We start from the raw sequence: 25924 nt of genomic DNA on the forward strand, positions 1-25924 counted from the left end.
ACAAAATGCATCTCTCTCTCTGTGTCTGTCTGTCTCTCTGTGTGTGTGCGTGTGTGTCTCCCTCGCCCCGTGTTTCTCTGCTCCGTGTGTGCCCCCTGTGGCTGCTTCCCCCACCCAGCACACCCTGAAAGCCGGTCCCTGGCCGTGCTGGCCCCTCTGCAGGACGTGGACGTGGGGGCCGGGGAGATGGCGCTGTTTGAGTGCCTGGTGGCAGGTCCCACCGACGTGGAGGTAGACTGGCTGTGCCGAGGCCGCCTGCTGCAGCCCGCACTACTCAAATGCAAGATGCATTTCGATGGCCGCAAATGCAAGCTGCTGCTCACCTCTGTGCATGAGGACGACAGCGGCGTCTACACCTGCAAGCTCAGCACGGCCAAAGGTAACTGCCCATTTGGGCCCGAGGGCTGCCGCCGGCTCCCAAGAGCTGGAGGGAGGGGAGTGGAAGTGAAGGAGTCCCGATGGAGCTGGTGTCAAATAAGACGACCAGAAAATGAGCCTCCATCTCTGGGGAGAAGAGCAGTGGGGTGGGAGAGAGTGTAGTACACTTGCCTCCATCAGGTCAGCACCAGCAGTCGCACCTGGCACAAGGCAGGTGTTTGACACGGTGTCGGTGTTCACTGTTGTTCCTGTTGGGGAGCCCACCGCCAGCGTGTAGCAACCACACCTGGACTGGGGTTCCAGTTCTTGCCCTGCTATACTGCAGCCACATAACTGGACAAGTCACTTCATTTCTCTGAGCTTTAGGCCGTTCGGCTGTAAACAGGGATCGTGATAATGCCTGCCTCGTAGCGGGAGCGATAGGACTAATGAGATAATGTATGGATGGACAAAGCTGAGCACCTGGCAAAGGAGGGCGCCTAATGAATGTCTGCTGTTATGATTATTAATGACATCTCTGACCTGGTCCCCGTCCTCATTTGAGGAGCTGAGATAATGCCTCATCTGGTCGTGCTGCTGTGCACCTAAAGGGGACACTGAGGCCTTTGTAAGCAGGAAGGGATCAGGTCAGCGTCAGGGGCTGCTGTTTTCCCCAGAAGATTCTGCGTGCAGTGATAGTGTGGGGAAGAGGGGCATGTGCTCTGGGTCTGGGATGGGGGTGAGGGAGTGTGGGCACGACCTGGGCATAGAGGAGAGTTCCAAGGGTGGGGGAAGGGGTGTGGAGGACGGAGTGGGCTTGGCTTTAGGCCCTTCTCTTAGAGCCGTGCTGAGGTTCACCCTGGGTGGGCAGGACGAGGTGAGTAGGGGAGAGCCAGGCCATGCCCTGGTCTCCCACGTATCCCCACTGCCCCAGCAGCCTGCTGCCTATTCTCACTGCCCACCAGCCTCTGAAGATGGTCCAGCCTCTCAATCTTGCCCGTGGCCTCAGTCTGGTGTCCCGGGATCTAGCTGGGCTCTTCGCAGGGTCCAATTTTTGCCCGAGCTCCTTTTACCTGCCCAGCACAAGGGCGGGACTGGGGGGTTGGTGCGCCCAGGGCTCCACAGCCTTCCCTGCCCCAGTGCTGACCCCTTCTCGCCAGATGAACTGACCTGCAGTGCCCGGCTGACCGTGCGGCCCTCACTGGCGCCCCTGTTCACGCGGCTGCTAGAGGATGTGGAAGTGCTGGAGGGCCGCGCGGCCCGCTTCGACTGCAAGATCAGCGGGAGCCCGCCCCCCTCTGTTACCTGGACTCACTTTGGTATGGCCCTCCACCCTGCAGATGTCGGGGGGTGGGGGGCCCAGGGGTCAGAGGGCAGGGCCCCTGGCTGAGGCTGCTGCCTGCCCCTCATCCTTCGCAGGCCACCCCGTGGAGGAGAGCGAGAACGTGCGGCTACGGCAGGACGGGGGCCTGCATTCACTGCACATCGCGCACGTGGGCAGTGAGGACGAGGGCCTCTACGCGGTCAGTGCCGCCAACACCCACGGCCAGGCCCACTGCTCAGCCCAGCTCTATGTGGAGGAGCCTCGGACGGCCGCCACTGGCCCTAGGTACCGCCCCAGGGCCCCCCTGCGCAGCCAGGGCTGCCTCTGGGGGCCCCAGCCCTGTGCTAAGAGATGCAACTCTGGGCCCCTGGGCCGCTGTGTGGTTCTTTCAGCTCCAAGCTGGAGAAGATGCCCTCCATCCCTGAGGAGCCCGAGCAGGGTGAGCTGGAGCGACTGTCCATGCCCGACTTTCTGCGGCCGCTGCAGGACCTGGATGTGGGACTGGCCAAGGAGGCCATGCTGGAGTGCCAGGTGACCGGCCTGCCCTATCCCACCATCAGCTGGTTCCACAACGGCCACCGCATCCAGAGCAGCGATGACCGGCGCATGACACAGTGTACGTGCCCGGGAAGGGCCCCTGGGGCTGTCCCCTCCAGCACCCTCTTTGCTTGCAAGAGCCTATCGCTTCTCCCCACCCTCGGGCCCTCCTTCTCACCTGGTCAGGGATAGGGTGCCTGGGAGCCCAGAGAGGCTATGGGGTCACAGCCTCCTGTCTTGAGCCCTCCCGGCCCCCATCTGCTGAGTCACCACTCTCGGCCTCAGAGGCCCGTTAGCACTTACTAGCCCAGCAGTGCAGCCTGCTACTGACTGTGAGCAAGTTACAGAACCCTCCAAGCCTCAGGTTCCTCATCTGTGGTAGGCTTGTTGTGGGAACTGAATCAGTTAATACACAGAGAGCACTTAGGACAAATAGCAAGGGGCCAGTGAGTGTTAAATGTCACGGTTACAGCTGCTGTTGTTACCATTACCATCATCCTTGTCGATAAAGTGACACCCTCCTGGAGAAATTCTAGTGAAGAACCCGACGTGGGTAGCGTCTGCATCAAAAGGATGCTTGGTCCAGGGTTATTCAATAACAAATAAAGAAGAAAGAGCAGCAGGAAAATTACAGAGGAACATATTTGAGATGGTGTCCTCCTAGCCCATGGTATTTTCTCAAGGAGTATCTCAGTTCCATCCTTGAAGGAATCTGAGCCTCGTGTGAGAAGGTCTACCTTCAGCCTCTCAGACAGTGCCGCCCTGCAACCCGTGAGGGGTTCCTCTAACTGCTGGTGCACTGTGACAAAACTCGCCTTTGTAAGCACTTCTTGAGTGCCAGGCCCTGATGCTCAAGGCCTGACATGAGAATCCCACCTTCTTCACCACAGGCCTGTAAGGCAAGTATTATGGTCCCTGTTTACAGATGGGAAAACTGAGGCTTACAGAGGGACAGAGATTTACCTAAAGGCAGACAAATACCGTCTGACTTCCTAACCAGGACATCTCCTGTCACTCGTGCTCCACTCACCCCTCCCATCCCCAGCGTCACCGCCTTGGCTCTGACCCTACCCTCGATCCCCATCCACCACTGTCTTTGCTCAGCCCACAGGCTTCCCATCTCCCAATCTGCTCTGAGGCCCAGGATGAGCGTCTGTCTCAGGGTCTGAACCGGCGCCTCTGTTTCTGTCTGTATCTGGGGTCAGCAGTGGCTCTGGGCTTCTCTTCCTTTATAAATAGTGTCAGCACAGATAAATGAATGGGTGGCTGTCCTGGGCAGAGATAACCTCTAAGAGCGGGGAGGGGTGTTTGGGGACGGCCCTGACGTCGAGGAGGAAGGACAGTACAGGTCTCTTCCCCTTCATGTCCCTCCGGGGGATGGCCTCCTCACCATCATTCAGGAAACACAGTGTAGAGAGAGAGCTTAGGAATCAGAGAGAACCAAGTTCGAGCCATGGCTTCATCGTCTATTAGTGGTGTGATCTTGGGACAAGTCTGTTAATGTCTCTGACCTCATTGGTAACATGAAGACACTCTTTCAGGGTTGTTGAAAGGATATGGAGAAAGAAATGCACGTCAAATATCTGGCACAGACTGGACACAGTGCAAACAAATTTTATTGTAATTTATAATCTAATGTATTCGGCACTTACTGCATGCAAGGCATCCAGTTCTGAGCCTGGTAGGACAAATCAGCTCTGTCTTCAAGGAGCTTACAGGAGGCGGGACACGTGCAAGAAAAGAGGAAGGACCACCTGAAGCAGTGTGGGCTGGGTGCTGGGGGTCCTGGGGAGGGAGTCAGAGATGGAGGTGCAGAGGGGACCAGGGGCATGGAGAGGAGTGCCCAGCGCTGGCACTCACTAAACTATATCTTGAAGGAGAAGGAGGCCTCAGGTAAGAGAAGAACAGTCCAGAAGAGAGGAATTTTGTGAGCAGATGGGACTCATGTGGCTTGTTCAGGGACCTGATGGTGGGTCAGGGTCAGGACATGGAAGAATAGCAGGAGACAGGGGTGGATGAGAGTTTGGACTGAGGGCTTTGGAGGCCACCTGTTCGGCAGTAGGTGCCATGAAGGTCCTCAGATGGAGAGATTCACATGCGGTGTGGCTGGTGGGGTGTGGACCACACAAGTCGAGGCTTTCATGGGCTCTGAGCTGGAGATGGGATGGGCAGTGGCTGTGAGGACAGAGAGAACTGTCCGGGGTAGGAACCTGCAGAGGGTGAAGTGTTGTGGAGGATGATGAGAAGGTCTGGGCCTGAGTGCTAGAGGACTGGGCGGGAGGGGCAGGGCCACAGGTGTGGACTGGCAGCCTGGACCTAGAGTGTGACTCCCTTCTTGTGTCTGCCCCGCCCTTCCCTCCCACCTGTAGCGGATTGTAGGGGGGTGGGGGGTGAAGGGGCCAGGCCTGGATGGCGTGGGCCCACCCTCCAGAGTATCCTCCCTGCTCAGGCCCAGTGTCATGTCCCTCCCCACCCCCAGACAGGGATGTCCATCGCTTGGTGTTCCCCGCCGTGGGACCTCAGCATGCTGGCGTCTACAAGAGCGTCATTGCTAACAAGCTGGGCAAAGCCGCCTGCTATGCTCATCTCTATGTCACAGGTGAGGCAGGTACCCTCCGGTCAGCTGGGTACATAGCCTAGCCTCTGGCCCACCTGGGGACCTGGGTGAGGGCAGGGCCTCTGCACCAGCTCTCTTTCCCCTCCGTTCTCTGGGGAGCCAGCTGGCCTTGCCTGTGCCCCTGAGGCTTTACCTCCAGCCCATGCCCCAAGGCTTGGGGATCCCGTGGGGCTGTTGAGCCCTAAAGAACCCCCACGGACGTTGGACCTGTGGCTTTCAGATGTGGTTCCAGGCCCCCCAGATGGCGCCCCTCAGGTAGTGGCTGTGACCGGGAGGATGATCACGCTTGCATGGAACCCCCCCAGGAGTCTGGACATGGCCATCGGTGGGTCCCGGCCACACAGGGCCATGGGTGGGGTGGGGGGGGGATGGACAATACAGGTTCAGGCAGGGCACCCAGGGGGCCAGGAGAGGAAGGCAAGGCCCAGGGGGACATACAGGTCAGAGTGGGAGTGGATGGAGCATTGGGAACAGGACAGAAGTGGCTTTGTGGGTCCCCTCCCCACGGTCGACAGAGCCCTGGCTCTGGGTCAGGAGAGGAGACAAAGCAGAAGCTGCCACGTTGCCTTCTCTTCTCCGAGGGACTAGGTGCCTGGGTTGTGGTTCTTCCCCGTGCAGTTTCCTCCTGCTCTGTGCCTCAGTCTGTCTACCTTGGGTGGTAGCAAGAAATTAGAACTAAGTTAAGCTCCCTCCCTGCCTGTAACTGGACCGCATGCCTGACACCGCGTGGGTGCTGAGCCTTCCCCCGCCTTTGGTTGGGCAGGAGCAGGTGGGGAATGGGCAGAAGCAACAGGAGAAACTGAGGCGGGTCCTCAGACAAGACTGATGATGAGTCCCTGGGTCCCGAGCTAGCAGAATGGGGGCGGGGGGCACCCCAACCAGGCCCGCCTCTAGCAGCTGCCTCCCCACCAGATCCAGACGCCCTGACCTACACCGTGCAGCACCAGGTGCTGGGCTCAGACCAGTGGACAGCGCTGGTCACAGGCCTGCGGCAGCCCAGGTGGGCAGCCACTGGATTGCGAAAGGGGGTCCAGCACGTTTTCCGGGTCCTCAGTACCACCATCAAGAGCAGCAGCAAGCCTTCGCCCCCGTCCGAGCCCGTGCAGCTGCTGGAGCGCGGTGAGCCTGGTGTTCCTGGAAGGGGTCGGGCGAGAGCCATCGGGCCTGGGGACTGGGTGTCCATGGAAGAGGCTCCAGGGCTGGCAGGACTGGCATGGCTGCGCACAACCCCTACCTGTCAAGAGTGCTTCCTTCTCATTCCTGAAAGCAGCATGCACTGTGGATGAGGCTGAGGCTCTGGGTCAGAGGAGCTGGGGGTCCAATCCCAGCTCTGCCACTCCTGGCTGAGTTCCCTAGATGAGTTGCTAAAACTCTGAACCTCGGCTTCCTCATCTATAAAAAAAAAATGGAGCTCATATGGTGATGGGGAGGGTTCCAAGAGCAGTGGGTGCTGAGGATCTTGATGTCAGGCCTAGCACTGAGCCAGCCCTCCTGTGCCTAGGCCCACCCCTGGAGGAGGCACCCGCCGTGCTGGACAAGCCAGACACCGTGTATGTGGTGGAGGGACAGCCCGCCAGTGTCACCATCACCTTCAACCATGTGGAGGCCCAGGTCGTCTGGAGGAGGTGGGCCCCGCCTTGCCTACCCTACTCCTCACACGAGGTGCCCGGCTCCGGCTGGCCAGGCTGACCTCCCTGGGGCTGGATCCTGGGTGACCGCCTCGTCCTGTGTCCCTCAGCTGCCGAGGGGCCCTCCTAGAGCCCCGGGCAGGTGTGTACGAGCTGAGCCAGCCGGATGACGACCAGTACTCTCTTCGGATCTGCCGGGTGAGCCGCCGGGACCTGGGAGCCCTCACTTGCAGTGCCCGCAACCGCCACGGCACACAGGCCTGCTCAGTCACCCTGGAGCTGGCAGGTGGGTGACCGCGGCGTCTTTACCTCTCCCTGCTCTGAGGCCCACAGCCCTCTCCTCACCCCCCGGGTGTACACACCCACCTGACAATCGTAGGTGCCTCTGCTCAGGCTTGTCCATCTAATGTCCATGATAACTGCAGTAGTAGTAACAATGGAGAAGGCAATGGCACCCCACTCCAGTACTCTTGCCTGGAAAATCCCATGGACGGAGGAGCCTGGTAGGCTACAGTCCATGGGGTCGCTAAGAGTCGGACACGACTGAGCGACTTCACTTTCACTTTTCCCTTTCATGCACTGGAGAAGGAAATGGCAACCCACTCCAGTATTCTTGCCTGGAGGATCCCAGGGACGGCGGAGCCTGATGGGCTGCCGTCTATGGGGTCGCACAGTCAGACACGACTGAAGCGACTTAGCAGCAGCAGCAGTAACAATAATGGTACTAGTACTAATAAGATATTTATTGAGAACCTGGTGTGTGCTAGGCTTGGTGCTGAGTACCTTACGTTTATTATTCGTTTAATATTTAGATCAACCCTGTGAGATGGAGTCAGCTATTATCTGCATTTTACAGATGGGGAAACTGAGGCCCAGAGAATGTGCTAAGTGATAGGCCCGGAGTCACACAATATAATAAGTCAGGAGCTGAGATTCAAGCCTGGATGCCCTACTCCAAAGCCAGACAGTGTTCCTAGCTCCTGTGTTAAACATAGCAGGAAATAGTACTTCCAGAATAACGAACTGGGGTGGGGGTGGGGGTGGAGGAGTGCAGGGGGATGAAGGTGGAGAAAAAGGTCCAAGTGAGAGCATCTTATCGCCAGACTCCCAGCTCTGGGATCCTGGCTGCTGCCCTTTTGCACAAGCCTGTTTGACAGAGCCTCCCAACCTTTGCAGTGAGGTTTCTCCTTTCAAGATGTAGTCTCTCAGACCATAGCCTGCATTAAGTAGTAATTGTCTTGTTTTCCGGTTTGTTAATTAACTCTAGACACATGTAACTGCCACTCAGAACTTCGGATCAGCGTGAGCTAAACAGTTACCTGCTGAGTAGATAAGATTCCAAGCAAATGCAAATAAAGTGACATTTTAGTTAGCAGAGGCCATCTTATCACGGGCTAAATGTACATCTTCTGGTGCTTTAAAAAAATTGTTGAAGTCCGTTTGAAACTTTCTAATACGTTTGACCTTCGTAGACTGACCCTTGCCACCACCTCCACCCCATACCCAGCAGACTAGGGACCAGATTCCTAGAGGGCAGGACGGGCAGCTTTAAAGTGGGCGAGAGGTGGCTGTAGGGTGTGTGAGGAGGAGATATGGGGGCCCTACTGGCCCTGCTGTGGATGGTGGATGGGGTGGAGCCACTGATGGTCTGGGTCCCTGGTTTCCCTTTCATGTGTCTTCCCCTCTGGCCCGCATCCTCCCACCCTACCCTACCCCGGCACTTCCCACTCAGCCACCCCTTTGCTTCTTGGTTGTGATTTTTTCTATTTTCTTGGGGGGTTTTTTGGTCATACCGCATGGCTTGTGGGATCTCAGTTCCCCAACCAGGGATCAGACCTGGGCCCCTGGCAGCGGAAGCAGAGTCCTAACCCCTAGACCACCGGGGAAGTCCCAACCACTTGCTCCTTGTTAGTACCATCTGTAGGATTCATCTTTCTTCCCAGGTGCAGGAGGAGCCCTGGGGTTTGGGGAGGCCCTGGACACTGAGAGCGCAGCAGCCAGCCTGGCTGGGACAGTGACTGAGGGAGACTGAGTCCCATCTGGCCCAAGCTAGAGCAGGCCTGGGCTTGGATCTGCACCCCTTCCTGTTGTGCCCACCCCTGTCCCCCAGGCAGGTGGAATGGTCCCTTCCCTCCATACCCAGACCATGGATGCATTTTCCCCAGGATGCCGTCCCTTTTGTTCTGTGCAGAAGTCTAGCTGTGTGTGCCTGTGGCTGGGTGATGCTCCCTGCCCAGCACCCCTGCTTTCCCCCCTACTCCCCTTAAAGCCCAGATCCTCAAACACTCTGAAAGGAAGGGGAGGGCATCAGAAGTTTCTCCAAAAAGCACAAGCACATTGGAATATGTATCGAATTCCGTCATGAGAATTAGGAGCTGCTTTACCAGGAAATAACATGATATGTGTGGAGAATAAAATCAGTCACATGGGGGAGAACTAAACTGAGAATCAGTGACTATTCATTTTGCCATCTTCCAGATGGTAGAAGGCCCCTTAAATCTTTCAATAAGATTCAGAGAGAAAACCTCAAGATGGAGGCAGTGTCATCCGTGAACTCCACATGGGGTCACAGACTGAGCCGCCCACCGGGCCCTGGATAGGTACAGTCAGAGAGGCCCGAAGTAGGACTCAGCTGAGGGCCACCACCCACAGGGGGCAGTGTCGGGCCACTCTGCAACAGCCCATTAATGCAGTGAGGGAAGCAGCTCAGGACAGCCAGTCCTGCTTTTCCAATAGAGGCAGGAAATCCAGATTTCTTTTGTGTGTGAAAATTTCCTAATTTCAAAGCTGGCCAATGAATCCTGAGAGCCCAACAAAGCAAGCCTGCACCCCCTGGCTGAGGTTTTCTGAGATTTGCAGAACATCACGTTTCGATTTACAGGGACAGTGCTTGGTTCAGGCCAGGAATTCGTGTTCTTCGGGCCAAGTTTGAGAGCCCCAGGGTGGGGTGTTGGGACTCTGAGGGGCGCAGGAGGGGGGCGGGGTCTGGTGTTCTGCCTGAGCCGGTTGCTGAGGGAGCGCTCAGAGAGGGGCTGAGGAAAGAGGCCCTTGTGACCCCAACATTCTGTTTCCCCACCACCACCCGTGTGTCAGAGGCCCCTCGGTTTGAGTCCATCATGGAGGATGTGGAGGTGGGGGCCGGAGAGACCGCTCGCTTCGCTGTGGTGGTGGACGGGAAGCCCCTGCCGGACATCATGTGGTACAAGGTCAGAGGCTGGCTGTGGCCTCCTTCCGAGCATGGGGAGCGGGGGGAATGGAGGGGTGACTTCCTGGGGGCGTGGAAGGAGTCAGGGAAGCCTGGAGAGAGAGGAGGAGGAAATGGGACCCAGAGACGTTGGTGATGCTGGGAAACAAGGGTGGCGCCAGGCCCCTCGGGGAGCTAGCGCTAGGCCCTGAGGGCTGGGTGAGACTGGGTGTCTGGCGTGGAGGTAGAACCGGGTCCCAGGCAGATGGGAAGCCAGGCCTGGGCTGGGGTGACGGCCACCTCTGCAGGACGAGGCGCTGCTGACTGAGAGCAACCATGTGAGCTTCGTGTACGAGGAGAATGAGTGCTCCCTAGTGGTGCTCAGCGCGGGGGCCCAGGATGGAGGTGTCTACACCTGCACGGCCCGTAACCTGGCTGGCGAAGTCTCCTGCAAAGCAGAGCTGGCTGTGCACTCAGGTGGGCTGGAACTCAAGGGGAGCAAGGCAGAGGGCTCACCCAGGGATCCAATGATGTGGGCCTCCACCTCCCCCAACCGGGAATCACTTGCCCAGCCCTTCACTCTAGACCACCCCCTCCTCCAGCCCCTCCTCCAGCCCCAGCTTCAACATTTGTGCTTCTCTTCTGTGCCCTCCATCCGCCCAGCCCGGCCGAGTCTCTGCCCCGTCCCTTGTCTTGTTCTCCCCACCTAACACCAGGCATCTCTTCCTCAGCTCAGACAGCTACGGAGGTGGAAGGGATTGGGGAAGACGAGGAGCAGCGAGGAAGGAGGCTCAGCGACTTCTATGACATCCACCAGGAGATCGGCAGGTGTGGGGCTCGGAGTGGGTGCGGTATCTGGGGGCCGAGAGAGGCTGGGCCTGAGGCTCAGCAACACCTGAGCCCTGTCCTCTCATCACATCCTCACCCAGGGGTGCCTTCTCCTACTTGCGCCGTGTAGTCGAGCGAAGCTCCGGACTGGAGTTTGCGGCCAAGTTCATCCCCAGTCAGGCCAAGCCAAAGGCATCGGCGTGGCGGGAGGCCCGGCTGCTGGCCCGGCTCCAGCATGACTGCGTCCTCTACTTCCACGAGGCCTTCGAGAGGCGCCGGGGACTGGTCATCGTCACCGAGCTGTATCCTGGGACAGGCTCGGTGGGTGGGGGACACGTGGTCCTTGGAACAGCCAATTAGCAACATGTTTTACACTTTACAAAGTGGTCCCGTCGACAACTGGGATTTCTTGAGGCATCTTTATTTTTTTTAATTTTTATTTATTTTTGGCTGCACTGGGTTATTTTGTTGCTGCGTGCAGGCTTTCTCTAGTTGCAGTGAGCGGGGGCTACTCTTTGTACAGCATATGGGCTTCTCCTTGCAGTGGCTTCTCTTGTTGTGGAGCACAGGCTCTAGAGAGCATGGGCTCCAGGAGTTACGGCACAGAGACTTAGTTGCTCCGAGGCATGTGAGATCTTCCCGGACTAGGGATCAAACCTGTGTCCCCTGCACTGGCAGGTGGATTCTTAACCACTGGACCACCAGGGAAGTCCAAGACATCTTATAAACACTTCACAGAATGGAGCCTGCAGACGTGTGTGAAGAGCAACATTTTTTAGCGTAAATTTACAAAGTACTTGATATGTGCCTGGCAGTGTTCTAGGAGCTTTACCAATATCTGTTTCATCATTATGTATACATATCTCTCGGAATTTTATTATCCTCATTTTATAGATGATGAAAATAAGGTGTAGAGAGATAAAGAAACTCACCCAAGATCACACAATGGCAAGAGGCACATGATTTTTATCATGAAATGCAGTATAGTATATCCAAACATTTGCAGCGACCCCATTTCAGATGCACGTTAATACTTGGCTTTATTTGGGAGGCTCCTCTCATACAGAATGGATTTTATTCTTTCATAAGAGCTGTAGTTAAATGAAGTCATACTGAGGTAAGGATGCTGGGCTGCTGCTGGCTTGTCACTGCCACTTGTCACTGCCACACGGTCACAGGGTGACCATGTCTTACACACTAGCCTCCCAGTCTGCACTGTTAGAACCCAGACCTCAGCAAAATGACAAATTATTATGTGTCATGGGCCCTCTGGGTCATTCTCAAATAGAGTCAAGGGGTTCCATCCACAGTCAACAAAATGCTGCTCTAACTTGAGCCTTACAGACACTTCACAGGGTAGGTGAGAAGAACATTATCTCTATTTGACACCGGCAGGAACCTAGGCTCAGAGAGGTTAGGTGACTTGCCTGAGATCCCACAGCAAGTGAGAGTCAAGCAGAGTTGTCCCATCTACGCACCCGGATGACAGGGGAAGGGGAAGATGCAGTTGATAACTGGTAGCAGATGTGCTTTTTGGGGAAAGAGAACCCTGTGCTGAGCTGGGACCCAACCGGAGCTCTGGGAGTGGAGGGCATCACCTAAAGTGGGCCCTGCTGTTGGCACTGGTCACTGTTCTCCTTGATCCAGGACATAGCTGCACAGAGGAGCTTCTGGAACGAATGGCCAGGAAACCCACCGTGTGTGAGTCTGAGGTGAGGGCAGTGGGTGGGAGGGGCCAGGCTGGGCACCAGCGTTCACCCACCTGAGCTCTGAGACCTGAGGGGTGCATCCCGGGCATGCCATCTGTGCCCACAAACAGGCCAAGGTGGTGTGGATAGCACTGTTAGGCAGGCAGCAGAGCCTCCTTCCCTGCTCAGAGCAGACCCCCACACTGGGACTTGCACTGTCTTCTGTAAATCTCAGCACCCACCCTGACCCCCAGCTCTGTTGTTTCTCAGTCTTCCTCACATAAAGATCACTCAGACATTACCCCAGAAGGAGCCCCATCCAGACTCTGTTCAGTCTCAGCGCTATCCTGCCGTGTAGGGCTGTACAAATTGTTCACTGCACAGTTCTACTTATTATCATGTAAATGGTGCCCTCCTCTAATTGTGCTGTGCTCAGTCTGTGCAGCTGTACATGGAAACTCTGAACCTCAGTAACCCCAAACCTATGTTTCGGCCCCCTCCTGAAGGCCACTTCCCAGGCATAGCCTGGCTTCTTGCCACAACTTTGGTGGTGATCAAACATAATACTCCCCGGACTCTGGGCCTCCTGTCTCCACAGATCCGGGCCTACATGCGGCAGGTGCTAGAAGGAATATGCTACTTGCATGAGAACCACGTGCTGCACCTGGATGTCAAGGTGAGATGCAGGTGGGGGGTGGGAGCAGGCAGCACCTGTGGGAGCCAGGCTCTGGGGTGTCTTCCCTTCGGCCCTCAGCTCCCATGTCTCGCCTTGTGTCCCACAGCCCGAGAACTTGCTGGTGTGGGATGGTGTTGAGGGTGAGGAGCAGGTGAGGATCTGTGACTTTGGGAACGCTCAGGAGCTGACACCAGGAGAGCCCCAGTATTGCCAGTATGGCACACCTGAGTTCGTGGCACCCGAGATTGTCAACCAGACCCCTGTGTCTGGAGTCACTGACATCTGGTAATGTTGGCATGCTGGGCTGCTAGGGTGGGCCGGGGCAGCTTCCCTCCATGCCATACTGAGGACTCACTGGGGCAGAGAGGAGCTTTACTAAGCCTGGATGCCTGCCTTCTCTGACAGTCAGCTGCTGACCTTGCTCACGGGTGTCTCCTGCCCTTGTTGCTACCTCCCTCTTCTCCCTCAGGGCCGACCCAGCCACTCAAGGCCTCAGCCCTATAGTCCTGGGTGCTGGGCCTCCCTACCTCCAGCCACCTTGCCTCCCCAGCAGTGAAGCAGGCACAGTCTCTTGGTCCCCAGATTCCTCCAGACTTCCTAGGCCAGCCCTGCCATGATCCTTGAGTCCTCCAGGCACGTCATGACCTCTGGGTTCAGGGTCTTCCCCAAAGGAGGCGCCCCTGTGCCCGTTTGTCCATGGCAGTGTTGACAGGGAGGACCCTTCCTCAGCAGATGAGCGGTAGCGAGAGGATTGCTCACTTCTGGTGGAGCGGGGCTGCCCTCTTACCCGCTCACTCTCCTTTCCCCACAGGCCCGTGGGTGTCGTCGCCTTCCTCTGGTAAGAACCCCTCTGGTCTCAGGAACCCCATCTCCTAACAGTCTTGTAGCAAGCCAAAACGTTGGCAGAGCCTGGGGCAACAGAACATTTGAGGGCTGCAGCCTGCCCCTTCTCTTCCATGCCCTGGCTGTTTCCTACACTGGAAGGGGCCTCATGAGCATAAACGTGGACACCCTGCCTGCGTGTCCAAGCTTTGTCCACCACCATGTGCCTGCATAAGGGGCGGACACACTGATAGCATGCTTGGGAAGGCCAGTGCCAACTCAGTGCCATTTAGACAGGGGACTAGTCCAGAAGATGGGTTAGAAAGGGAAGGGCTGGGCTCTGGGGACATATCCCCTTGGCACAGACTCCTCACTGCAGGGACAGGCCACGGCTGGGGGAGGGCTGGCACAGGTCTGCTAGAGCACGGGCCAAGGACAGGGGTCTGGCTGCCCTGGGCTCAAGTTAGTGCTGCCGTCAGGGGGATGAGTAGGGACAGGATGGACAAGAATATGCAAGATTCTGCCCAGATTCACCCAGCGCCCCGCCTCCCGTCTCCAGCCCTGTGCTCCTGCTGGCATCCTACTCTGTCTCCTCTCAGCCCCAGGCACCCCCACCCTCACTCCAGCCCTCTCCACCCCTGCAGCCTAACGGGAATCTCCCCGTTCGTTGGGGAAAACGACCGGACGACATTGATGAACATCCAAAACTACAACGTGGCCTTCGAGGAGACCACTTTCCTGAGCCTGAGCAGGGAGGCCCGGGGCTTCCTCATCAAAGTGCTGGTGCGGGACCGGCTGTGAGTACCAGGCCTGAGGAGCCTCTCCGCTGCAGAGTTCCCTCTGGCCCAAGCCTTTGCCTGTAGACAGTCATTCCCCCAACTCCTTAGTGGCCCCATTTTCCCAAACATTTACTGAGTGAATGAATGATAAATGCCTTTTTAATACTCCTTCCTTTACAGGAGGCCTACTGCAAAGGAGACCCTCGAACATCCTTGGTTTAAAGTGAGTCTTATCTTGCGAAACGGTGGTAGAAGAGGTGGAAGAAGAGAACATTATTAGTAGCTCCATTTATTGAGTCCCTCCTTGTGCAGTAATCATGCTATGCATTTTATTTACATATAATCTGTTAGCCTCACAATAGCTCTGCAAAGGAAGGTATTATCACTCCCCTTTGGCTGATAAGGAAACTGAGGCTCAAATTGGGGTATCACGGACTGCAAGGCACAGGTCTGACCCACCCCCCCGACATCCTAGGGATCCTCATGAGAGTTCTCCTTGGCTCTTGAGACCAGCCCTGGGCCTCCTCACTCCTGGGGCTCACCTCTGTCCTGCCTTGCTCCTGCATACTGTGGTTGGTGGGTGGCCTGGCTGGTTTGTCCTCTTGGTTTTGAGCGCCCTGTGGGCAGAGTTCTCACTCATCTTCAAACCCCAGCTCTGCAGGGCATAGCACCAGGCAGAGGGAGGGGTTCAGCAAATGACCCAGTAAAAGCAAACTGTTCAGGGAGAACTGTGCTGGGTCAACAGAAGGCTGAGGTCATTCTGGTACCTGTGCTTGGAATACAAGCCTGGTCTCTTCAGATCAGAAACAAGCTCTGACAAGGCCAGCCTGGGTGGGTTGCTGAAGAGAGCATCTGAGGTCTGGCCCTCCAAGGCTGCAGATGTCTGGGGCTCTGGCTCTTCAGGAAGACAGTTGGTAAACTGGGGAGCAGGTTTCAAGTGAGAGGCCTGAGCACAGGCCTCTCAGGGCAGCCAGCGTACCATGACAGGGCCTCGAGCCCTGGTGTAAGGTCTGGAGTCTGGGAACCACCGGTTTCATCTCTCTGTGCTTGTATGTGTGCTCAGTCGCGTCAGTCGTGTCCAACTCTTTGCAACGCTATGGACTGTAGCCCACCAGGCTCCTCTGTCCATGGGATTCTCCAAACAAGAATACTGGAGTGGGTTGCTGTGCCTTCCTCCAGGGGATCTTCCTAACCCAGGGATTGAACCCACATCTCTAATGTCTTCTGCATTGGCAGGCGGGTTCTTTACCACGAGCACCATGTGGGAAGCCTGAGGTGCCTTTCCATTTAAGTTCAGGGAACTTGTCCACATGTGGGCACCTTGACTGTGGGAGTTGTTGTGACAGACCCCCTGGGAAGGGAGCCCCAGACTCGATGCCGCTGTATCTGCAGTCCCCTCCTGTGGACATTATCTCTGCACTGCCGAAGCCGGAGGGTTAGGGCTGGTGGAGGACTTCCCTCAGGCCCTCTTTATTGGTTTACAGGCACAGGCAAAGGGTGCAGAGGTGAGCACGGATCACCTAAAGCTATTCCTCTCCCGGCGGAGGTGGCAGGTGAGCTTGGCTGGGCCCTGCCTCTCTGTCTTCATCTTCGACATTCTGCAGCTTTCTGTCTCTAACGCTGCCTTTTCTGTCAGATGCTCTCACTTGGGCGCGTCTATCTTCATCCACTTTTTAATTCTCTCAGCTGCCACGTCTGCCTGCATTAGGCCTTCTCCCCTGGGGATGAGGTGGGCCTGAGCGGGTCAGTTTGGCCCTGGAGGGCCGTCAGGTCTGACTCTGGTACCCTGTCTCCAGCGCTCCCAGATCAGCTACAAGTGCCACCTGGTGCTGCGCCCCATCCCGGAGCTGCTGCGGGCACCCCCAGAGCGGGTGTGGGTAGCCGTGCCCCGAAGACCACCCCCCAGTGGAGGGCTGTCATCATCGTCCGACTCTGAAGAGGAAGAGCTGGAGGAGCTGCCCTCTGTGCCCCGACCTCTGCAGCCCGAGTTCTCAGGCTCCCGGGTGTCCCTCACTGACATTCCCACTGAGGATGAGGCCCTCGGGGCCCCGGAGGCTGGGGTGGCCACCACCATGGACTGGCAGGAACAAGGAAAGACCCCCTCTCAGGACCAGGAGGCCCCCAGCCCTCAGGCATTCCCCTACCCAGGCCAGGAGTCCCCGTCCGGGCCCAGCCCCCGGCGGGGAGAGCTCCGCAGGGGCAGCTCGGCTGAGAGCGCCCTGCCCCGGGCCGGGCCGAGGGAACCGGGCCGGGGCCTGCACAAGGCAGCGTCCGTAGAGCTGCCGCAGCGCCGAAGCCCCAGCCCGGGGGCCACGCGCCTGACCCGAGGAGGCCTGGGCGAGGGCGAGTATGCTCAGAGGCTGCAGGCCCTGCGCCAGCGGCTGCTGAGGGGTGGCCCCGATGATGGCAAGGTCAGCGGCCTAAGGGGCCCCCTGCTGGAGAGCCTGGGGGGCCGGGCTCGGGACCCCCGGCTGGCGCGGGCGGCCTCCAGCGAGGCAGCACCCCACCACCAGCTCCCACCTGAGGCTCGGGGCCTGCAGAAGAGCAGCAGCTTCTCGCAGGGTGAGGCGGAGCCCCGGGGCCGGCACCGCCGAGCGGGGGCACCCCTGGAGATTCCCGTGGCCCGGCTGGGGGCCCGCAAGCTGCAGGAGTCCCCCTCCTTGTCCGCCCTCAGCGAGGCCCAACCACCTAGCCCCGTGCGGCCCAGTGTAGCCAAGCCCAGCACCCCTAAGGCTTCAGAACCTCCTGTGGGCACCCCCAGTGAGGTTGCACCGCCCCCAGCCCCCCAGCCTGCCCGAGAGAAGGCCCCAGAATCCAAGCCAGAACCAGCCCGGGTCCCCAAGCCCACACAGCCCCCTACAGCTCTGCAAACCCTAGCGCCTCCGCTCACTCCCTATGCCCAGATCATGCAGTCGCTCCAGCTGTCAGGCCAGGCTCAAGGACCCCCACAGGGCGCAATCGTATCTCCGGCACCTCGGTCTCCAGCATCTCGGTTGGAGCCCAAGCCCCACCCGGCTGTGTTCGCCAGGGTGGCCTCCCCACCTCCGGGAGCCTCCGAGAAGCGCCTGCTCCCAGGAGCCGGGGTAACTCCAGGGCCAGCCGAGAAAGCCCGGGTCCCCGCGGTGCCCCGCAGGCCAGGAAGCAGTCTCAGCAGCAGCATCGAGAACCTGGAGTCGGAGGCCGTATTCGAGGCCAAGTTCAAGCGCAGCCGCGAGTCGCCCCTGTCGCGGGGGCTGCGGCTGCTGAGCCGCTCGCGGTCGGAGGAGCGCGGCCCCTTCCGCGGGGCGGAGGAGGAGGACGGCATCTACCGGCCCAGCCCGGCGGGCACGCCGCTGGAGCTGGTGCGACGGCCCGAGCGCTCGCGCTCCGTGCAGGACCTCAGGGCGGTCGGGGAGCCGGGCCTCGTGCGCCGCCTGTCTCTGTCGCTGTCCCAGCGTCTGCGGCGGACCCCGCCCGCGCAGCGCCACCCGGCCTGGGAGCCCCGCGGCGGGGACGGCGAGAGCTCGGAGGGCGGCAGCTCGGCGCGGGGCTCCCCGGTGCTGACGGTGCGTCGGAGGCTCAGCTCCACGCTGGAGCGGCTGTCGAGCCGGTTGCAGCGCAGCGGCAGCAGCGAGGACTCGGGAGGCGCGTCGGGCCGGAGCACGCCGCTGTTCGGCCGGCTGCGCAGGGCCACGTCCGAGGGCGAGAGTCTGCGGCGCCTAGGCCTCGCGCAAAACCAGCTGGCGGCCCAAGCCGGCGCCGCCACGCCTTCCGCGGAGTCCCTGGGCTCCGAGGCCAGCGCTACGTCGGGCTCCTCGGGTGAGAAGGGGCCCCCGGGGGCGAGTGGAGGGTGAAAGTGTCAACAGGTGTGGTGGGAACTGGGAGGGCGAGGCTGGGATGTCAGGTGCGGGGGAAAAAGAGAGGGCCAGGGACTCCCAGCACAAAGAAGCGGAGATGTTTCTGGAGGCCCCCAGGACAGAACTGGCAGGACTGGGGCAGCGGGAGACTGAAGGGTAGAGGCTCTTGCAGGAGCCGGCCAGTGTCGAGGCTGTGTGTTAGTCGCTTCGAGTCTTTGTGACTCTTTGTGACCCCTATGGACTGTGGCCTGCCAGGCTCCTCTGTTCATGGAATTCTCCAGGCAAGTACACTGGAGTGGGTTGCCGTCCCCTCTCCAGGGGATCTTCCCAACCCAGGGTGGGTTTCCTGCATTTCAGGCAGATTCTTTACTGACTGAACCACAAGGGAAGGGTCAGGGCTAGAAGTCCTCTATTCCCTGGTAGTGGCAGGGCAAGTGCTCACAGGCTTGGTTCTTCACAGCTCCTGCAGAAAGTCGAAGCCGCCTGCGCTGGGGCCTCTCTCGGCTGCGGAAGGACAAGGGGTTGTCACAGCCAAACCTCTCTGGCAGCGTCCGGGAGGATTTGAGTCACCAGTATGTGCGCTGTGAATCAGGTAATCCAGGGCCTGCTGGGTGAGTAGCCCCCTGCGAGCCCCAGGGAAAAGTTATAGCTGGGTACAACTTGGCTACAAGTTGTAGCTTGGAGGAGCCCTGGCAGTGGTGGAGGGGGCCTGGAGTCAGGAAAGAACAACAATCATCATAATAGCTTCAGCTGCCATTAATTAGCAACACCAAGTGTCCTTTAAGCACTTAACAAGTATTGCCTCACTCACCCCTGGCACTGTTGCTTAGGAGCTAGTCTTGTCATCTGCCCATTTTACAGATGAGGGAACAGAGGCTTAGTCATGCTAAGTAGCTTGTCCAAGTCACAGAGCTGCTAGTAAGTTGGATTGTATGACCCTCTGCACCCAGAGCCCAGAAGTGGCTTTGTGACATTGTACTAATGCCTTTCTTTGGCCAGCCACCCCCGACCCCGGCAAGAAGGTCTCTGTTCCTGGGTGTGGTTCTGAGGGAACTCAGGATTGGACTCCCTGCCCCTCAGCGCCCCCTGCTGGTGGGTGTACACGGGATTGTTGTGTGTGTACTCATTCACCTCCGACTCTTTGCGACCCCATGGATTATAGCCCGCCAGGTTCCTCTGTCCACGGAATTTTCCAGGCATGAAACTGGAGTGGGTTGCCATTTCCTGCTCCACGGGATCTTCCCGACCCAGGGATCGAACCTTCATCTCTTGAGTCTCCTACATTAGCAGGCAGATTCTTTACCCCCTGAGCCATCTGGGAAGCCCGTGAACGTGCTCCCAAAGACACTCTTTCTCTCCCAGCCTAGAGGCCCACAGTCTGGACTGTGCCTTCAACCGTCCATTTCTCTATAGCCCCAAACACCCGATCGCCCCTCCCTATCCCCTCTGCCCCCACCGAAGGCTCTGCACACAGACAAGCCGCCTCTGGGGCTCTTTGCTGGGGGGAGCAACACCTGGGATATACCCTGGTCTATCTCTCTGCCCACATGTCTTGGGGCTGCGGCGGGGGAGATATTTTCCCCCTGGGTCACCTCAGTCCTCCCCTTGAAAGTGAAGGGCATTACTCATGGATGGCAGAAGTTCAGGAGGCCAGGGTTTACAGACCAACCTGCAGAGAGGAGCAGGCCCACCACACCAGGCTGCATGCAGAGCCTTTATCAGTCACAGATCTCTTCTTCTCCAGTTTCTGATAAAACTCCTCAGAACTGTTCCAGATGCATCTCAGCAGGGCTTGTGACTGAACAAGTGACCTTGTCCCTCCTTGGCCGGGGGGAGCCTGGCAGTGGGTAGAGGGGGCTGTAGTGAGGGAAGAGGAGGGAGGGAGGCTAGATGGTGGGGGCAGGGGCAGTGAAGGAGGTGCGGGTGTGGGGGCGTTGCAGCCCCTGGGAGAATCGTGAGTGGGACTGGCAGAGCTGGACCAGGGTCACCTTTCACCTCTCCTCCTCCTTGGCTCCCTCTCTCTCCCTGCTACCCAGTATCCTCCCTTGATCTGAAGGTGGTCATTGACAAAGCCATATTCCCTTTATGTTGTTGGCACCTGGGTGTGGGAGCCCTCCTAGGGGAACGCTGGGGTACAGTGGGAAAGGGGGGAAAGGCTGACACCCTGTCAGCCTCTTCTGCAGATCCTCTTCCAGCTCATCCGCACCCCACCCCCTGTTGGTTCCGCAGGCAGGCAGGAGCCAGGGCTCCCAAGTGTATCTACCTCTCAGTCCACATGAAAGAAATCCACCTCCCCCCATCACCACCACTACCATCCCCAGCCCAGGATGGGATTTTTCTAGAAAGACATTCCCAGGGAGCAGGAGTGCAAATCCTCAGGGCACTAATGAGCCACAGGCCAGCAAAGACCTGGAGCAAAGACAGTGGCCATCTGCAGCCCTGCCGTAGGCCCATTCACCAGCCTGCTGTGAAACCAGCTTTGCTGAAACAGCCTCTTTCTCTGGGGATCTGTGCCTGGCTTCTCCACTGGGCATGTTAACGAGATAATAATCACAACAATAGAAGCTAGCATCTATGGGCGTTTATTATATGTTAGACATCTGCTAAGCGCTTTACTTGCCTCTTTGAATGCTCATGACAGCTCTGTGAGTTTGGTGTTATTATTTTCCTCAATTTACAGACATGGTCCAAGGTCATGCAGATACGGTGTCTTTCCATTTCAAAAGCTCTCGCCACTTAGCTGATCTGCAGGAGGGTGTAGAAGGTCTGGGACAGGTGCCCCAGACCCTAGGGGGGACAAGGGATGGGGGAGATTAACACACTTTCAGGGTCTGCCCCAGGTTTGCCTTGACTTTAGGTCTTTTGAAATTGCACATTTTAGTTGAACATATGTTCAGTCTTGGGAGTCTCAGGTCAGGTCACCAGCTCCTGTCACTTGCCCTCGGTACCCTAGAACGAATGGGTATTGCAGGAGCTTAACCATTGTAGTTTTTCAATATTTGTTTCCATTTTATTTAGCAAGTGCTTATAGGGATTTCCCTGGTGTTCCAGTGGTTAAGACTGTGCTACCACTGCAAGGGGGCGCGAGTTCAAACCCTGGTCAGGGAACTAAGATCTTGCATGCCGTGCAGCATAGCCAAATAAACAAAAATAAAACAAAACCAGGTGTTTGTAGAGCACTTACTTAGTGCCAAGCTGTGCTTAAAGTGACTTATAAACATACAAGGTAGCAACTACGACATGTCTTCAATAATCAGTGAAAGGAAAAGATAGTTCTACACACAGCAAGTGCCTGGGAAAGTGATGCTCACTCTAAAGGAAATTCTCAAAGGCAAGACCTTCTTCTTCCCCCATCTGCCTGAGAAGAGATAGCCTTTCACTCTGCCATCTGCAGGCAGCGCTAGCTCTCGTGTGCCTCCTCCCCTCCATCAGCGGTGAGGGAGCCAGGGTCCCCGGAGACCCATGACCATCTTTGCTCTCGCTCCAGACTTCCCCCCAGTCTTCCACATCAAACTCAAGGACCAGGTGCTGCTGGAGGGAGAGGCAGCCACCCTGCTCTGCCTGCCGGCGGCCTGCCCTGCACCCCACATCTCCTGGATGAAAGGTGAGGCGATCACGTCTCCCCCAGAGAGAGGGGTAGGCAAGTGGCCCCACGGCCAGGGGATGTTCAGCGGGAAGTGGCAGCTGAGGGGTCCCAGAGGACACATGTGCTGCTTCACTCTGCAGCCCCTCCTTCTCCTCCTTTGCCTACAGACAAGCAGTCCCTGCGGTCAGAGCCCTCGGTGATCATCGTGTCCTGCAAAGATGGTCGTCAGCTACTGAGCATCCCCCGGGCAGGCAAGCGGCACGCGGGGCTCTACGAGTGCTCCGCCACCAACGTCCTGGGCAGCATCACTAGCTCCTGTACCGTAGCTGTGGCTCGTGAGTCCAGGGCAGGGACCCAGGGGGTAGTGATGCGGGTGGTGGGACAGGGCTCGATGGGGTGCAGGGGCTCACTGGGGCCACTTCTCTTACCAGGTACCCCAGGAAAGCTAGCTCCTCCCGAGGTGCCCCAGACCTACCAGGACACGGCACTGGTGCTCTGGAAGCCGGGAGACAGCAAAGCACCTTGCACATACACGCTGGAGCGGCGGGTGGATGGTGAGAGACTGGCAGGCTGGTCAGGGGTGGGGGCAGGTGGAGGGCAGAGAAGTTGGGGAGACAAGTACCTTCCCTGAGCTCTTCACAGATGGCACCGGGAGCTTGGGCCACCTCTTCTATGGCCTCAGCCCCTGCCCCATGCTGCCTGTAGGGGAGTCTTCCTGGCACCCCGTGAGCTCGGGCATCCCTGACTGCTACTACAACGTGACCCACCTACCAGTTGGCATGACTGTGAGGTTCCGTGTGGCCTGTGCCAACCGTGCTGGGCAAGGGCCTTTCAGCAACCCTTCTGAGAAGGTCCTCGTCAGGGGCGTACAAGGTCAGTGGGACAGGGCGGGGGTGGCCAGGGAAGGCAGGGTCACTGAGCCTAGGGTCCAGCCCCTCCTTGGTTTTGCCCCCGAGGCACCATGGTGATGGTTTTCTCTGTCTCTACTTAGATTCCTCAGCTCTGCCATCTGCTGCTCACAGAGATGCCCCTGTTACCTCAGGGCCAGCCAGGGCCCCGCCTCCTGATGCTCCTACCTCACTGGCCCCTCCACTGAGCCCCTCCCCAGCTCCTGCTCCCCCAGGCCCCCAGGCAGCCCCTCTCCGCCCCTCATCTTCCCCAGCACCCCCCAGCCAGGCCTTGTCCTCCCTCAAGGCTATGCGTCCACCACCCCAAACGCCCCCACGAAAGCACCGGGGCCTGCAGGCTGCCCAGCAAGTAGAACCTACCCCACCCAGTGCCCAGGACTCCCCAAGCGAGCCTAAGTCTTCCGTTCCTGACACTGGGACCCCCACCCCAGCCTCCGCCCCTCAAGCTGTGAAAACAGCCTCTTCCTCAATGCCCCTGTATATGGTGACCTCCTTTGTGTCTGCACCACCAGCCCCCGAGCCCCCAGCCCCCGAGCCCCCTCCTGAGCCCACCAAAGTGACTGTGCGGAGCCTCAGCCCAGCCAAGGAGGTGGTCGGCTCCCCTGGGGGTGGTCCCCCCAGTGCTCCTGGGCCAGAGGGCACCACTCTTCGACAGGGCCCCCCTCAGAAACCCTACACCTTCCTGGAGGAGAAGGCCAGGCAAGCGGGACCAGGGCTGGGGGAGGGAAGGAGGACAGAGGTGGGGAGTGCATGGAGCTTTGGCAGCAATGGGGATTCAGAGAGAAGACCAGCCCGCCTGGGGTGTTGGGGGTGCCTGGGAAGATGAGATCTGGGTCCTTAGCACGAGTAAGTTCAGATTTTCTCTGTGCCAGGTGTCATGCCCAGCGCTTTGGCTTCGTGATCTTAATTTTCACAACTGAGAGGGATGCTGCATTATTCCATTCCATGGATGGGTTGAGGAGGTTACGGGATATGCCTGAAGTGCCGAGTCAGTGAAGGGCAGAGCTGGGACTCAAACCCAGGTCCCTAAGAGTGAACTCCAGGGCCCACCCTGGGAACCACAGCATCCTTGCTCCCAGGGGTCCATGCTTACCCTCTGCTTAGCTGGCAACAATTCAAGTGCCCCCTCACTCCTCTGAGCCTATGCTATGCCCCCCAATGCATAGGGGTCGCTTTGGTGTGGTGCGTGCCTGCCGGGAGAATGCCACTGGGCGAACATTCATCGCCAAGATCGTGCCGTACGCGGCCGAGGGCAAGCGGCGGGTCTTGCAGGAGTACGAGGTGCTGAGGACCCTGCACCACGAGCGGCTGATGGCCCTGCACGAGGCCTACATCACCCCGCGCTACCTCGTGCTTATCGCCGAGAGCTGCGGCAACCGGGAACTCCTCTGTGGGCTCAGCGACAGGTAGCTGGGCATCTGGGGGTGCAGGGAGCTGGGGTTGGGGGAGCTGGGCTCGGCTATCCCCTGACCCCCACATCCCTCCAGATTCCGGTACTCAGAGGATGATGTGGCCACCTATGTGGTGCAGCTGCTACAAGGCCTGGACTACCTCCATGGCCGCCATGTGCTGCACCTGGACATCAAGCCAGACAACCTGCTGCTGGCCCCTGACAATGCCCTCAAGATCGTGGACTTTGGCAGTGCCCAGCCCTACAACCCCCAGGCCCTGCGGCCCCTGGGTCACCGCACGGGCACACTGGAGTTCATGGGTGAGGGCACCATGCCATCCAAGGGGGGGATGGGGTACTGCCAAAGGGGCAGCAGCCAGGGCTCGACCCACTTCACCCACATACATGCCAGTTATTGAGTGCTTACTGTATGTAAGCAGCAAATTAAATCTTTTCCATGGATTTTTTTTTCAATTTTTCTTTACAATAGCCCCGGAGATTGGCATAATATTATCCCTATTTTACAGATGAGGAAACAGAGGTGCAGGGAGGTATTTGTTCAGTATCAGTGTACATGGTAGACCCAGGATGTGATAAAGTTGGAAAGACAGGAGAATTGATCATTAATTTATATAAATAAGGGAAACTAGCTACCATTTAGCTACCTGCTAAATACTGTTCATCATCTCCATTCCCTAGAATAACTGTGCAAGCCACGCTTTACAGAGGAGGAGATGGAAAGCCAGATGGGTTTGGTACATTGCTCAGGGTTCTGTCACTAGAAGGGTCAGGCTGGGATTAGAGCCAGCCCGGCTGATTTCAGAGGCTCTGAATTTTGGTGTTGGCCACACTCTTTGTGAATGGGCGCCCACCTTTGGAGCTGATCTGAGCTTGTGATCATCTGCTTCTTAGCTCCTCTGTAGTTCTGGGGACCCCACCCCCATATTCAGTGCCTGGGCTGATTCCTCAGGTGCCCCAAGTCTGCCCTGGGAGCCACGCAGCCCACCAGTATCCGGGGCCTGCTGCTCTGCTTGCACCCATGGTCTGGTGACCTGGGTACCATCCTGCTTCCCAAGCCCCCAGGGGTATACTCTGCCTCTCTCTGCTCCCTTGCCACCCGGAAGCTGGTTCACTGTGGCATCTTGTCTCCTGTCAGCTCCTGAGATGGTAAAGGGAGATCCCATTGGCTCTGCCACGGACATCTGGGGAGCAGGTGTGCTCACTTACATCATGTGAGTGCCCCCAGGTCCCGCCCTCTGCCTGCACCCCCCCACCTTCCCAGCCACACATGCATGTACACGAGTTGTACACACATACACACATGCATGTACACACACAAGTACCCAGGTATCCTTGTCCCCGAGTTCTGTGCCCCTAGAAACCCCCACACTACTGTCCCCCTGAACCTGTGAGTTGACCCTCAGTCTGCATCTGTTAACTGAACTGTCTCCTCTGCAGGCTCAGTGGACGCTCCCCATTCTATGAGCCAGACCCCCAGGAAACAGAGGCTCGCATTGTGGGGGGCCGCTTTGATGCCTTCCAACTGTACCCCAACACATCCCAGAGTGCCACCCTCTTCTTGCGAAAGGTCCTCTCAGTACATCCCTGGTGAGTGGGTCTCACACCTGTCAGCCTCCCAGCATGACCTTCTGCTAGCCTCACACTGCCCTGGCCCAGCCCACACCTAAGCCCCCCATCTCCTACCCCACACCAATAATATGCTGCTACTGCTGTTACTACAGTTACTACTACTTCTCCTAAGTG

The 25924-nt window shown here is 58.1% G+C and overlaps 1 protein-coding gene across 6 annotated transcripts in view; it reads left to right on the plus strand.

Annotated features, from left to right (window-relative positions):
- SPEG (striated muscle enriched protein kinase) overlaps positions 1-25924 on the plus strand; it is a 58641-nt gene that overhangs the window by 31444 nt on the left and 1273 nt on the right. For 5 of the 6 annotated variants that reach the window (XM_081584269.1, XM_081584268.1, XM_081584267.1 and 2 more), the window contains 31 exons: positions 119-379; positions 1518-1676; positions 1777-1966; positions 2074-2297; positions 4698-4817; positions 5056-5160; positions 5748-5954; positions 6337-6460; positions 6574-6749; positions 9557-9669; positions 9956-10124; positions 10379-10475; positions 10577-10777; positions 12130-12187; positions 12762-12839; positions 12946-13124; positions 13651-13677; positions 14306-14458; positions 14621-14663; positions 15925-15993; positions 16237-18238; positions 18737-18868; positions 21764-21880; positions 22030-22197; positions 22294-22416; positions 22568-22735; positions 22854-23469; positions 23937-24176; positions 24258-24481; positions 25317-25392; positions 25619-25768. In XM_081584269.1, the coding sequence (XP_081440395.1) occupies positions 119-379; positions 1518-1676; positions 1777-1966; positions 2074-2297; positions 4698-4817; positions 5056-5160; positions 5748-5954; positions 6337-6460; positions 6574-6749; positions 9557-9669; positions 9956-10124; positions 10379-10475; positions 10577-10777; positions 12130-12187; positions 12762-12839; positions 12946-13124; positions 13651-13677; positions 14306-14458; positions 14621-14663; positions 15925-15993; positions 16237-18238; positions 18737-18868; positions 21764-21880; positions 22030-22197; positions 22294-22416; positions 22568-22735; positions 22854-23469; positions 23937-24176; positions 24258-24481; positions 25317-25392; positions 25619-25768 (6769 nt within the window). The remainder of the gene's footprint in view (positions 1-118; positions 380-1517; positions 1677-1776; positions 1967-2073; positions 2298-4697; positions 4818-5055; positions 5161-5747; positions 5955-6336; positions 6461-6573; positions 6750-9556; positions 9670-9955; positions 10125-10378; positions 10476-10576; positions 10778-12129; positions 12188-12761; positions 12840-12945; positions 13125-13650; positions 13678-14305; positions 14459-14620; positions 14664-15924; positions 15994-16236; positions 18239-18736; positions 18869-21763; positions 21881-22029; positions 22198-22293; positions 22417-22567; positions 22736-22853; positions 23470-23936; positions 24177-24257; positions 24482-25316; positions 25393-25618; positions 25769-25924) is intronic. The other variant, XM_081584270.1, reaches the window with a different exon arrangement.

The sequence above is a fragment of the Giraffa tippelskirchi genome, chromosome 3 (genome assembly GCF_054371585.1).
Source record: "Giraffa tippelskirchi isolate mGirTip1 chromosome 3, T2T-mGirTip1v1.2.pri, whole genome shotgun sequence".
Classification (NCBI taxonomy): domain Eukaryota; kingdom Metazoa; phylum Chordata; class Mammalia; order Artiodactyla; family Giraffidae; genus Giraffa; species Giraffa tippelskirchi.